The following is a 14,603-nucleotide window of genomic DNA, read 5'->3' on the forward strand; positions in this document are numbered from 1 at the left end:
GAAGACTTACTGATGCAAAATATTTCTTGACATGTGAAAGTTTTCTAATATAACAATATAAAATTTAATATTTCTCGCTATCGCTATTATATCTCTGCTACTGTATTATCTTTGATAATGAAATTAATGTGACAAAATAATGTGACATCTATGTGAGTATACAATTCTCTCTGCAATTTTAATGCTATACACTAGTCGTGCCACCTATCTCATTACGTTTCTGAGGTCCTAAAGTGTTCATAGTATAAGATTGTAGATAAGATATCGGAGAGATCTCGAGGAAATTTAATATCTTGTAAAAAATTTCAATAAAACGATACTCGTTGTAACAAAATATGATGACATTCTTGATCATATCAGGTAATTTATCATTGTTTGTATCGTATTATTATATTCGTATCATATTTTTATCGCAATTTGTTGACAGGAGACAATTATATGCCACTGACTCGCATGAATGCAATTTCAATTGTACTGACATCCATAAGAGATCATGTTTATACACAGAGGATACTCTTAGACGGAGTTACAAAAGATAAAACTGCAACTATAAATATTTTCCGTGTTGAAAATTAAATTAAGTATTCCAAACAATATCTTTTGCTCGTGTGAAAACTCTGAGCTAAAATATTGTTTCCAAAGTTAAATGAAAAGAACGTACCTTTTATCACGAGATAAAATCTTTTGATATATTTCGGATAGCACTAACCACGTGATGACGTAAAATGCGCGCAAAGTGTTCTGTTCTCCTTGATTGTGAGCGAAAAATGAGTCCCTGAAATTCGCACGTCAATCTAATCCGAAACCTGTATCGTTTTGTGCACTAGAAGGAGAAACACTAGCTACTGTAGCAAGTCTTGCGCACGTCCGCAAGTATAACACTGAAATCGTCATCAGCCTTGGGCTGTACGTGTTCCATGCTCTGCTGCTGCTGCTGCTGCTGCTGTGGTTGTGATTGCTGATGCTGTTGTGTCACTGAGTGATCCGTGTACTTGGATACTTCCAGTCCTGGATGATACTGCTCCATAGTGTGACCGATCGCGACATTAGGACAACGAGCATCCTTGTTCCCCTGCTGATCGTCGATGATGCACTGAGAATTTGCTATGTCCAATTGAGACTGCGGCGGTGCCCCGTAGTAGCGCAGATCGCTGGCGTAGTTATGGTTACTGTCTAACATATTCTGCGAGGATAGGCTCGAATGTGCTACGCTTGTCGGATGAGAATACTTGAAATATTTTTCCAATTGGAGCGTCTGTTGTTGATCATCCTCGGCACTCATACCAGGATCAATATGACTGCCGAGAATCGCATGCTGTTGCTGCTGACCGGAGGATGCGTCCGTTTGATACTCCTGATGATGCATTTGGTATCGGTGCGTTACTGTGCCTATAAAAAATTAAGAGCACGAACAAGAACTTGATTAATAAAATTGCATCATTATTGAGAACTCTATTGTAATTCCTTTGATATTTGCTATGAATAGATATTCGGAAATATTTTCCAGTATTTCTTTACTTTTCCATTTCTCGAGAAAATAATTTTCTTTAAAAAATATAAAAGCAATTAATTCCAAATTATTTCTGTTGCTTATATCTTTTTTATAAAGGCGTTTCTCGATTATATTATACGCTAAGAGTCTTTTATTCTTAGTCGAGATCTACGAGCCTTTGAATTTAATTCTCAACTACATGTCTCATTTTAGAGTCTTAATTTACATGTCTAGGTCCAAGTCATCCACGGCGTTTTTTACTGACTCCGTAATTATCACAAATCTCAATGAAAAATATTTTTTTTTAAATAAAATGTCAGAATGTATAGAATCAAGATATTAAAACATAAAAAGATTTTGATAATGATTAAAAAAATTGTGTCAAAAAATGTTAAAGAACAATTTGTGAAAAAAATGCAATAATCAATTATTAAAAAAAAATCTTTGTGATAAAAAAAGATACAAATAAAAATAAGTAGTGTTTTGAAAAGATAAAAACGTGAACTTTAAGAAAAAAAAACGTTATATTGATTTATTCCAAAAAGTATAGTTATTTGCACGATTGAAGTGAGGGCATTGTTATACAATATACATACTCGGAAAAATGATATCGGAGGTACGTCGAGTATTTTCTTCTTTAAAAAAAAATGTAATGAAAATATTTTATATTAAATATATGTATAATGATTTCGACATTATTTATTCACAATTTTATAACTCCGAGAAAATAGAGCGATTACGAATCATCAAGACGCTTTTCTCGCAAAAATGCTTTTCTTAACAATGAATATATGTTTTAATTATAAGAAGACAACATATACACTTGAATACAGCACTAATAAACAGGCACTTAGTGATTAAATTAAATTTTACTTTTGCAAAAATCTTGAATTTACATTTGACGGTCCAAGTCAAGTTTATATTTGTCCAAGTCTTTTATTGCATCACAACTAGCGCCGAGACAACGACGAAACAATTGCATCACGACGGTCGACAAAGAAAGGTTCCAAGTTTTTTTATCTCCTCATTTCAACTTTGCAATATTAATAACAAAAATAGTGGCAGACTAAAACTTTCACCCGGATTCAATGATCCACTCATGTAGTTAAGAGTTAATATGCGTAAGTGAGAACGGAAATGTTACCGGGACAACTTTCAGCGGCTCCGCGGATTCCTATGGGCTGCTGTCGACTGTTGGCGCATTGGACCGGATTGTAATTACTCTCGACGGTAGGTTGCATCGAATAGTTCGTTGTGCTCTTAGACGTCTGTGTGCCGCTGTAATGCTGCAGCGATTGATCGTGCGGCGAGGCGACTGGTGGATAAAACGTGCCCGTGACGGAGCCGACGTTGTCGAAACCGGAGCGAAGCTTATTGCACGACACCATCATACCGTTCGCTATGCCCACTGCGGCTATACTCGTTGACTGTCTCTCAAAATTCAAATAGCCCATCTAATGAAAAATATAATTGTTTGTTTCGTTCGATCTGATTTGACGCAGATTAATTTAGCATGACATAAAGAGGTTTAAATTGATTAAAAATGTAAAAATAAATTTAATTTCATTAATTTCATTGAAGCACAGATCAAATAATTAAATTTTTATTCGTAGTTTAATATATGATAATTTGTAAAAGATTATAGTCGTAATATAGAAATCTCAAAAGTGTGGAATACGTACGGATTTTTTATACGTTAAAGTATCCGTATAACTGCCGGAATTTTGACACGATGATATGCTAGTGTTACTAGCGTGACCCGCGTGCAGTTGATTGTCACTACTCATAAAGGTATATCGTTTCGTCTGATCAGACATGTCTCCATGTTGCTTTGAAGTACCTTCCATCAGATCTCGTTCTGGATCTGGATTTTGAGCGGACGATAGATGACCACCATCACCTGGTTGGATTAAATTATCTCAATCATTTTGTACATGTATAATTATTGTTTTTACATGTATAATTATTTCATAATTATTTTAATCATATCGTATTGTTTTTTGTATCCCTTTGTATTTATTTTTTCGCAAAAAGTCATCTAACTGATTGTACTATTAATTAAAAAAAAAAAACGTATTTTAGCAACAAGGATTTTAAAAGAATTTATTCAATTATCCGGTGCATTTTTTGTTTCAAAAATTTACCATCGGGCTCGGGACTGGCCACCGGAGATATGTCCGGGGTGTGGATGATGGGCGTATAAGGACTGCCGTAGAGCGAATTATTTTCCGATTTGTACTCCTGGATACCCTGCTGTTGCTGTTGATGATACAGGGATGAGATCGGGGAATGGCCACCCCACGGGATTTGAGACATGCCCTGGTAACTGTCCATCTTGGACCTTAAACGTATTTCAATTATGATACATAAATGATGCATTGTCGCTTTGTAACATTGTACACAAGTATGTGATATATTTACATTCCTTATTAAGACGAATGCTCAACATGTTAAGTCTAAACATTGTTAAGTCTCGAACAATGTTAATCGTCGAAATCATAATACCGTCGTCGGCACTTCATCGTTTAAATCTCGCCGGAATCTCTCAATTAATCGCGGCGGTTAGCTCGCACGTACCTTCATTAGCAGAAAGTACAGGTCAGAGTATCGACTTACATGGAATGATGAATCGCCGAGCCGGCAGGATTGGACCTGTTGCCGGCGGTGTTGGTCGCCGAGGGAGGTGAGGACGGTGCACCGGGTGTCCGTTTCGCGTGCTTCCTACGTCGCGGCCTGTACTTGTAATTCGGATGTTCTTGCATGTGTATGACTCGGAGCCTCTCAGCCTCCTCGACGTAAGGCCTCCTGTCTTGCGGAGTCAGTCCTCGCCATTTCTTTCCTGTGAGAAACCCGAACAAAACCTCGTCAAGTAAAAGACAGAGAGAAAGAGAGAGAAACTGTATGTAAAATGATTAATGCCCAGTTATACCAAGTCATTTTGATTTTAAGCGAGACTTAAAACTCTATCAGTCTTTTAAAGCCAAAAAGAGACAGAGACAGAAAGAGTTTTAAGCCTCGCTTAAAATCAAAGTAACGTTGGTGCAATCGGACCTAAACGACACACAGTATGTACAGAATTATCCTTACCAGCGTTCCGGTACTCCTTGTGTCGCATAAACAGTCAAAATATAAATAATGTAATAAAATGCCGAATGTACCTATGTATTACATGAATATGTGTCGCTACAATTCTTAGATGCAATATTTTTATATAAAGAACTTTTAAGAGATACCTATACTCCGTTCAATGAAAGAATGATCTCAAAAATCGAGGTCATTCTCTCATTGAACAAAGTATATTTTGATACAAATTGACAATGCTAAAACTTGCAAATATATTCACGTTAAATAGAAATAAATGATAAATAACTTAATTAAAAGATTATAAAATTATCTTTTTAATTAAAAATGTAAAGTTAAGCTCGTAATATTTCTAAGTCATGCTATTTACAAATCTTTCAATATAAAAGCAAATAGTAACGTGTCGCATTGAATATTTAAAAAAATTGTTCAGTCGGAAAAAAACATTTCAAACGGAATCTTTGATGGATTGAAATATACTCGAGAAACAAATAGAAACATAAAGTTTCATTATTCACTGTTCTTTAAAAGATGAATTCATTGGACGACCTTTTAGATCATAGACGTCATCACTGCATGCGTTTTAATATAACAATTAGACATGCGAAATCTCGCATGTTCGTATAAATATTCTCGATAAATTACGCTCTTCGACAATAATGGGGCGAGGCCACAATGTATACATCTCGATATCCCGAATCTTGATAAAATCATCGGTCGAGCTAACGACGCGCTTAATTCGACTCGCGAGAGAGAGAGAGAGATATTATATCTTTCTCTTCTCCATAGCCCCGATATACGTAGTGCAAAACGAGCACAGAAATGATCTCTCCTCCCGTCGCATATACACGGAGTATATATACGTACGGATATACGTATTTACAGGTGGGCTTGGTCGGCGGCGGCGAGTCTTGGTCCGACGACCAAGCCTGGAATCTGCCTTAGTTGCGTTCAATATGCCAACATGGTAGGCCGGAATATCATTAAGCGAGGTATAAGGGTTAATACGAACGTAAGATGTTCGCAATAAGAACGAAAAAATTGAGCGCGAGGTAGATATCGCGGATATCGGCGTGTGCACGGATACGTACTCTCTAAATTCTTTAGAGTGGAATCTCACTATAAAGAGACAATTGAGCCAATCTTGAAAAAGAATGGCACAATTTTTAATCTTTAAGAGTGAAATTTCACTCTTCGGAATGACGTTTATTCTAAAAATTTTAAAGAATGACACGCGGAGACACCACAGCACCGCATTTTCGTATAGAAGTATATATGAAGAAATATATAAACATACATTAAGAAAAATACTACTAAATTTTAATAAATATTTATCAGAATAGATATAGTGCCAAGTAAATATTTATTTAATAAAAAATGATTGTTAAATTGAATTAATGGTTTTGCACCAAATAAATATATCATTACATTTAGTAAATATTTATTGGATACTATTCAAACGAATGACTTGTTAAAATTTACTATTTTTTTATTGTATAAATATATAAATGTATAATATAAGTATGTATATGCACGCACATATATATATATATATATATATATACTTATATTATACATTTATATATTTATATACATATAGTTATGCGTACAATCTTGTAAAGGTACATAGGTGGCGTAGATATGGGTGCGCCCGTGCCTTCAGCCAGCCACAAGGCACGAACCATTATTTCATATTTCATTTTGTATATTTCAACTCTCCGCAGGAAAGACGGAGAAAGAGAGAAACGTTGACCCAGGGGACTCCGCACAAGAGGGAGGGGCGGAGAATAAGAGAGAAAAAAAAAAGAGTGCAAATCGATCGTTGTCGAAATCGCACTTTGTCGTGCCGAATCTTTCCGCCCTATTCACTGATAATAAACAGTCGCGACGGTGCTTTCTCAGTTTTCTCAGAGAACACTTTTGCGGTGAAGGAAAGCGAAGAGAAACAAAAAAGGAAGAGGAAAGAAAGAACTCTCGCGAAAAAGAGGAGAACGCTATTGTCGCTCGACAATGTCCTCCCATCTAGCGACTTCTCGTTTCTCTCGGGTTCCGGCTAGTCGACTCTTCAAGCTTCTTGCATGGAAAAAAAAAAAGAAAAGAAAGAAAGAAAGAAGAAGGAACCCGGAGAGAAGACTATCCGGCAAAGGGGACACGAATGAGGTTTTCGGCTAACAATAAGTACACTTAATTTAATATTCTTGGGCGCGCGCGAGCGGCGAGTTATCCCTGGCGATGATTCATCATCACACCCGCGCACGCCTGCGTCCCACCGTGATGTCCTCGTTAAGTATTCTAATGGTTGGCGTGTACCTCTAATTTACTGCGCTTAGGCCGCGGCCCGGTCGGACGACTTCATTAATTTCGATGTTTCGAGCAAAACCGGGCTACGCGCCGTCGAATTAGGCGCGTCGCCGGGGAAGACGTCTGGGTCGAATTGTCGAGTTAGTTTGCTCACCGTGATCCTCGTCTGTTGAATCGAGCAACGAATGGAGAACGCGCGTATTCTCTCTTAAATAGGCAAGACTGGTATCGCCGAAAAATTATATTGTTATGTTATTACGAAAAGAGAGTGTTAAAAAGGGACTAATTTCTGTTTCAAAAAAGTGTATACAAGTAAAAGGAATAGTGTTTTTTTTTTTTTGTAAATTTTGACCTCCCGGATACGATAAAATTATCAAAAAATTCGTAGCGTTGGAAAATACTTTGAAAATTGAACACAAATGTGGCGATATCGAAATTTCAATATTCTGCATAATTTTCAAGGTATTCCTCAAAACGTTACAACCTTTTTAACAATTTTATTAGTATCTAGCAGATCAAAATTTACAAAAAGCACTATTCCTTTTACCTTACACCTTTGAGCAAAAATCAGCCCCTTTCTTTCTGTTACATGTGGGCATTGTTAACAATTTTTAGCGTCGCGAGCTTATAAAAATAAAGGCATACATGATAACTGGTATACAATTGCTGACGAAATCATCTCGGTATTTAATCTCCACACTAAACTCCACGCTCCGTCGCGTATACATAGCGAACATGGATATTTTGTAAGAATGTTCGATGCTAATAGGCTTTCCATTTTGCGATTTCTATCGACTCACGCAGTTCCATCTTAGCGAAGAGATTATAAATTAGCTAGTCGGGCATCGCGACAAATTGCGAGACTGCCAGCGAGCGAAATCGCGCGTGTCGAAAGGTCCCAATCGAGAGTCTCCAAGAGAGTCTCTCGGCAAGAAGTTAAGAACCGCGCGTCCCGTTTCGCCGCGATGACATTTTCCAGAAAGCTCGTTCGTTCTACTGCCTAATTAACGATTCCGCGGTGATTTACGTACGCGCCAGTCGGTAATTCACCCGGCCAGCGATCGGCGATTAACTTCGCCATTCGTCTCTTTCTCTCTCATTCCCGAGTGCTGTCCACCAGGCACTTTAGGAATTTCGTTATGATCGCGGACGGTACACTCGCGCGTGGATTGGCACGTGACATTTTCAGAATCGAGCGAGAAACTTCTCGCACGCGGCATTTAGAATATAACCGACCGACCGATTGATCCTCGCCGCGAAGTTAGTTAGCGCCCGCTTAATGCTTCAACCTGTTTGCCAACTTTAATCGCGTACAAATTACCAATAAATCTTCAATGTTGGACCAACATGGGGTCTGTTCTTAGTTGACTTTCTTGTATAGTGTTCCATGATATAAGAAAACCCAAGTGTACTAATTTCAGCGATGCGCAGTAATTCAAAGTAACGGCGATATTCGTGATCAATAAGAAATTAGTCAGAAATTTATCACTAGTTGATTAGAAATTTGCCTCAAATTATATTCAACTCTCATTACGCACAATGTTACACCTGTCTTTTTACCATACATGATTTACCCTTTTCCGTCTTGTCTCTTCACATTACAGGAAAAAAAAAAAGATGAACCGTGCGCTTCATACATAAAAAATTCAGCTAAAAAAACAGGCTATAATATTTCTTATAGCAGGGTGGGGGGGAGGGTTCTTGTAGGGGAGACCGGGGTCAGTTGAATATAGGGGTAAATAGAATAATCGAGGCTACATTAAAAACAAAACATGCGAGACATGCGTAAAGTCTGAGCATGCAGCAGCGACTGCCGCTAAGTCTGCTGTAACATCTTTTTGAGAACACATCTATGATAGAAGTTATGCTACAATTTTAAAAAATTGTACACCTAAGTAAATATTTTTATTCTTAAAGTTTTTATTTTATTATCATATATGATTGTCTGAGATATTTGATTGCTACTTAGACAGTAAGTGTAGTTCTTACTTAATAAAGTCCAACAGATTTTTTTTGTTTATGTGTCTCTGTTATTGTATAATATATTGTATAATGTTTTTAAAAAATGAACGGATGGGGATAGTAAACTAACTATGGCATGAACTATATGACTCATTTAGTGACGATTCTTATAATATTTACTCAAAATTTTATTCCTTTAAAGAGATTTTCCTCAGGTAAATGTTATAAGTTTAGTTCCCTCAAGTCCAATCTCGAAAACTAGGCTTATTCGACGTGTTTTTACACGAAATGAACAAATTTTCCAAAAAGAAGTATTGTTTGCCTTGTGAAACGAATGTTTGTGTTTAAAATATATTTTTATAAAAGTTTATTAATATGTAGTCAAAGATGTAGCTTAAAATACATTAATAATCTTTACTTTAATAATCTTAGTCGAATTACCCCGGTCCGGGGCTAGTTGAATCAGATGGAATGCATTAGAAAAATGCATTTTTTTTCATATTACTTATTAGTTTCCCCTTATTATTAAAATATTATCAGTTAGTCAAATGTATACAGTAACTGGTGTAGAATTCATTTTTTTCGATAAGTCTCTCAATTTTCTCTGTTAAAATTCGAAACTGAATAATGAATCTATTAGTCTCCTCTACAGCATCAAACTCATATCTGACGACCAACACCTCGTGGGCCCCAGAAAAGCGCGACTGACTGTTCAAATTGAAAATTCACGAAATGCTATATAAAATGTGTAGAAAATCGCAATGCATCGTACACATGATGCGTGTGCAACGATGCGACGCAGAAAAGACGAGGAGAGTCGAAGCGAGGAGAGGCAGAGGGGGGGGGGGGAGAGGGGCCGGAGTGAGGCCCACATCTCGGTGGGACCGCGCATCGCGCGGGTACCCCGCCCAACCTGGGTCGCCCACTGTCACCATTAATAATACGTCTCCCGTCCCGTGATGTATCTTATCTCCCTCGGCGCTGGTGTGTGCTCGCCCACCGACGCGCGCACACCGACGCGTTCTCACCTGTACAGATGCAAGAGGCGTCGATGCGGTACTACATTGCGATCTGGGAGGGGTCCGTTATGATCGAAACGTTTTTCCGAATTCGACAAAGTTCGGAGAGTCATCGATTGGTTAAAAAAAAAAAAGAGGCGAACCGTCAACCGTTTCGCAAAATCAATCATTTAATCGAATTTTTACTTAATGCAATCATGATGGAAGAAATCCAGCTGGTGCGTGCTCGTTCTCGAGAGGAATTTTGTACAATTCTGCGTGAATGTCAGATGCGATCAAATAGACTGTACACTGCCAACGAGAGCATTAAAACCTGATGTAGTTCCTACGCAAAATTTAAGCTCAAATGACAATGTAAGCACACATAATTAAGGGAAAATACAAAGATATATAAGGTAAAAGAATAATGAAGCGACGTTAATTCAAATCAAAATGGTGGTATCTAGTAATGTAGTTTTCATTGGAAGTTTATTAGAAATGTGTAGGCGCAAAAATATACCTGGGTTTCTTTCACCATCTGGTGAACTAAAAGTGAAAGAATATTCGCAAAAATTTCATAAGTCGTAATTTCTCTTACGTCGATGTTGTGATTCTAATGATGACGTCTATCGTGACAATTGTCCACTTGCGAGGACAAAGATGTTAGCTTGGCTCCACATGGTGTCTGCCAGTTGAGTCGAGCCATTCAAGCTCGTCTCGTAACACGTCGACATTGCGTACGACCGACTCGAATAGCAGACACGTGGACGGTCGTCCCCTCTGTGTTTCAACAAAGCAATCCTGACAAATCTCTGGTTTCGAGGTACAAAGGGAAATTTATTACTGAATAATGATCGGGTGCGATCTTAACCCTCAGTACCCACAAAGAATTAGCGTAATCCTCTCGATTTTCATAGTTCAGACGTTTTTTTTTCCGATCCCTCTTCACTTATTACAAAATATCTTTTGCGCGACATTTTAGACTTTCCAACTAAAAAATTCTTTTTTTTTTTCAGTCTTCAAACGATAGATACAAAAAAATTAGTTAAAATCGCTGCACTACAATATGAGGTACAAGCAAAAGAAAACGCTGAGTTACAAATAGGGAGATTTTTTGAGATGTGAGTACTGAGGGTTAATAAGATATTTTCAAAACTCGAAAGATGACGAGGAGATCCGAAAGGAAGTTAACACACTGTTTCCCTTTCTCACTTTCCGTATAACTTGGAGATGAAAGAAAGAAAAGAGAAAAGGAGACAGGCCGACGTTCCAACGTTCGTCTCGGATTTTCTCCGCGAAGAATCGACCGGAAAAAGCGACGCGTTAGTCGTGCCTTGTTCTTCAGACATGTGTCACGAAACCGCGAAAGAAACGTTTCCGCGCTGCCGACGGAAAGACAGTGACATGTCCGCGATCGTTCTTTCACCGAGAGGGCGAAAGGGAATGAAGGGATACATCGCGTCAAGAATTTCAGCCGAACTTTGCAGGAGAGTTCCGCGGGATGACGGACAAATCGGCGTGAGAAATCTCGATGGATGATTCCGCGTAATTTCGCGGAAGAGGAGTTTTCTGCATATGGAACTACAATCCGGATTTTAATTCGCAATCTTCGTTAATTCTTTCGCGTCTAAAGCTCTATATTAAAATAAAAAAAGGGCATTTCTTTTATCTGAGCCGACCGCTATCTTGGACCTAATTAGTCTGTCATCCAATAAGTGCTTAGTAATCCTTTAATATGATTCAAGGTCCGTTCGCGTTGCTTGAAAAGCATAAATTTTTGTATTTAAAATGAGAATAAATATATATTTCGGCGTGGAAAACAGAGAGAGAGAGAGAGAGAGAGAGAGAGAGAGAGAGAGAGAGAGCGAAGATGCTGAATACAAGCAACACGAACAGATGGTTATTAGGTTCAAACACGGCGGACTTTTGCGCTACTTTTATTAATATTGAATTTTTCTCGTATCGATTCGCGACGGAAGAAAAACGAAACTCGGGCTTCCTAATCAAATTCGCCCACGCTCGTCCACTTGTAAATCACTCTGTACGTCATAAAGTATCACGACGTGCAAGCGTCGCGTGAATTATCATATCATCCATCTATCGTTTTTTTTCCCTTTTTTTTTCCTCTTCTTTCCGATCCAACTCGTATAGGCGTGGTGCGGACGATCCACGCTGGAGATCACGAGAGGGACAAAAGTCAGAGTCGCGGATGAATCGACCGAGCCTGTCCACGCTCGAGGGCTTCCTCCTCCCCCTCTTTCTTCTTTATCCGCCCCCTCGCCCGTCCTTACGTGTATTTTCATAAATATAATAATTTATTTCTATCTCTTAGCGAAACCGAGCGCGGAGCTAGACTTCGTCCTCGTCCTCGTCGTCGTCGTCGTCATCGTCGTCGTCGTCGTCGTCGAGGATAGGTGGGTCGATCATGTAAGCGTCGTCGGAAGGTAAGGTAAGGTAAGGGTGCGGCCAAACTCCGCTCTCGACTCCACCTCATTACCCGGCATTCTATGCAGAGACCGCGCTTATGGCTTATTATTGCTTTAGCTTAGCCAACCCGTCGGTTCCTTCGTCCTTCTTGCAGATGGATACATATGTACGCGCGACCGTATGTATACGGATACAATGTAACAACGCGCGATGGGAGATACAGGGTGACGCACGTGAAACACGACGGTCCGGTCCCGTTGAAATTAAGAATTTTAGGGGAAAAGGAGTGTTTGAAAGGAGCTCCATTCTTTTATGCAATTCTTTATGTGTGTTATCTTGCCGCGCTCATTAAATTATTATTAATTTTTTACTACAACAACGAGACATTTGAATTCGAAAATTTTAAGCGATGTTGTACAATCTGTATAATTGATATTATATAAGGTTCTAAATTATATGAAGTAAAAAAAAATTTATTTTAATCAATATTAAGAATCTTTATTTTAGACCGTATATGTGAGAAATACAATCAATACTAAAAAAAGGCCTATTACGGTCGAATCTTTTAAATTTGTTTTAAATAATTCAATCTTGAATTACTAATATACACTATATATGTACTTGCATATATGTCATATTGTAGTCTTTTTAAAACTGCTCGCTGAATTGTTTTTCCGGACTATAAACGTAATTAAAACTACTCTAGTAATCGCGAATTAAATTGACAAGCAATTTAATAATTTGATGCTACCATCAAGCATCATATTATAAAGATGTTAATATGTTGAAACTGTTGATAAATTTATTGAGAAAAATATTACTTGAATCCGGATCTCTTTTTCTTCTCGGAAAATTTTAATCTTTCTCTTTTAATTTTTCTCCATCATCTGAATCTACAGAAAATGTAGTAAGTCCTTAACTGTGAAAAATTAACTAATCATAATCGAATGTAAGAAGAATAAATAATCAACTATTTCCATCTATTTTTTTCTTACGACTCAAGATTTATTACTATTATATCTACACAGAAAGAACTACTTTCCTGAAATATCTAAAATTTTAGCTAGATACAGATCTGAAAATACTTTTTATCGAACCATTTAAATATTACGTAGAAATCTCAAGCAATGCTGTAAAAAGTTTTGCCATTCTAGTAATCAGTTTCGAGTGACCTACATAATTATTTTAATGGTCTAACAAAATTATTTTCAGATCTGTATGCAGTTAAATTTTTAAACAGGACTTTAGTAAAATCAATTTTATGTAAATCCGGACTAAGACGGAGGTTCACTTGCATTCTGTATTTCAAACAGGACGTTTTAGAATTTAGGTGCAGCTTTCGTATTATAGCTGTAGCCGAGGGTTAATATTTACGAAAATTTATCAGCGCGTATTTTCGATCATAGAGAAAGAGAGAGAGAGAGAGAGAGAGAGAGAGAGAGAGAGAGAGAGAGAGAGAGAGAGAGAGAGAGAGAGAGAGAGAGAGAGAGAGAGAGAGAGAGAGAGAGAGAGAGAGAGAGAGAGAGAGAGAGAGAGAGTATGCATTACAGTACTCGTTCGTTCCTCCGATCTCCTCGCCCGGCCTCATTTTATATGTATGCGCAATTATTGATCCCGATCTTGTCTCGCGGTTCGTTATGTTGCTTCGCCTACTACGGCTAGATAGGAGGCGAAGCAACAAAAGGAGGCTTCCCTTCTGCTTACGTCTTCTGCCGTCTGCGTAATGCCCTCGCACACAAGACTTTTGTCGGTACGTACGATCGATCGAAGGCGAACGTGCATAAAGAGGTTTCGCTCGGAGAGATTTAACCGGGTGCAACATCACCGACTTGGTGGATACCTAAGAGAAGTGTATACAACCACGATTACGCGCAACTTTTTTTTTAAATACCACGCGGCTTCTCGCAATGTAACGAGAGGCGCGTAGCCGACCTGCGCTAAACCGATTTGCACGATCGAGCCGATCGCCGAACAACTTTACTAGTCGATGATTGCCAGATTGATGATGATGGTGGCGGTTTAAATGCGCCCGATCGAAACGAGTTTACTAATGCGCGCGTGTGTATGGACGGTATAGAGAAACAAATGAGTTTCGTGATCGTACGAGAGGCCGATCTTGTCTCGGATTAATCGAGCATCGCCGTAGAAAAAGGAACAAGTTTCTCGGCGCGGTTGGGTCTGGGCACAGGAAAGAGAGAAGAGAAGTGAACGAAGATGGCATAACAAGGATAAACAAGTTTAATTGAAGGCACAGAGTCTAGCTTCATTATCAAATTGAATTGAAAAAAAAAATGAAAAAAAAAATCTGCGTAAATTCATCCTGGATGTGGGACGAGATCATA

At 38.3% G+C, this 14,603-nt stretch overlaps 1 protein-coding gene across 1 annotated transcript in view; it reads right to left on the reverse strand.

The window, feature by feature from the left end:
- Positions 1–404: 404 nt before the first annotated feature.
- LOC105150649 (Sox box protein 15) overlaps positions 405–14,603 on the reverse strand; it is a 31,970-nt gene continuing 17,771 nt past the window's right edge. The window contains exons 4-8 of the mRNA XM_011063874.2: positions 4,109–4,331; positions 3,637–3,833; positions 3,175–3,392; positions 2,637–2,946; positions 405–1,389 (exon numbers count right to left, since the gene is read on the reverse strand). Coding sequence (XP_011062176.1) covers positions 839–1,389; positions 2,637–2,946; positions 3,175–3,392; positions 3,637–3,833; positions 4,109–4,331 — 1,499 coding nt within the window. The 3' untranslated portion in view covers positions 405–838. The remainder of the gene's footprint in view (positions 1,390–2,636; positions 2,947–3,174; positions 3,393–3,636; positions 3,834–4,108; positions 4,332–14,603) is intronic.

The sequence above is a fragment of the Acromyrmex echinatior genome, chromosome 8 (assembly GCF_024713525.1).
Source record: "Acromyrmex echinatior isolate Ae372 chromosome 8, ASM2471352v2, whole genome shotgun sequence".
In the NCBI taxonomy this organism is placed as follows: domain Eukaryota; kingdom Metazoa; phylum Arthropoda; class Insecta; order Hymenoptera; family Formicidae; genus Acromyrmex; species Acromyrmex echinatior.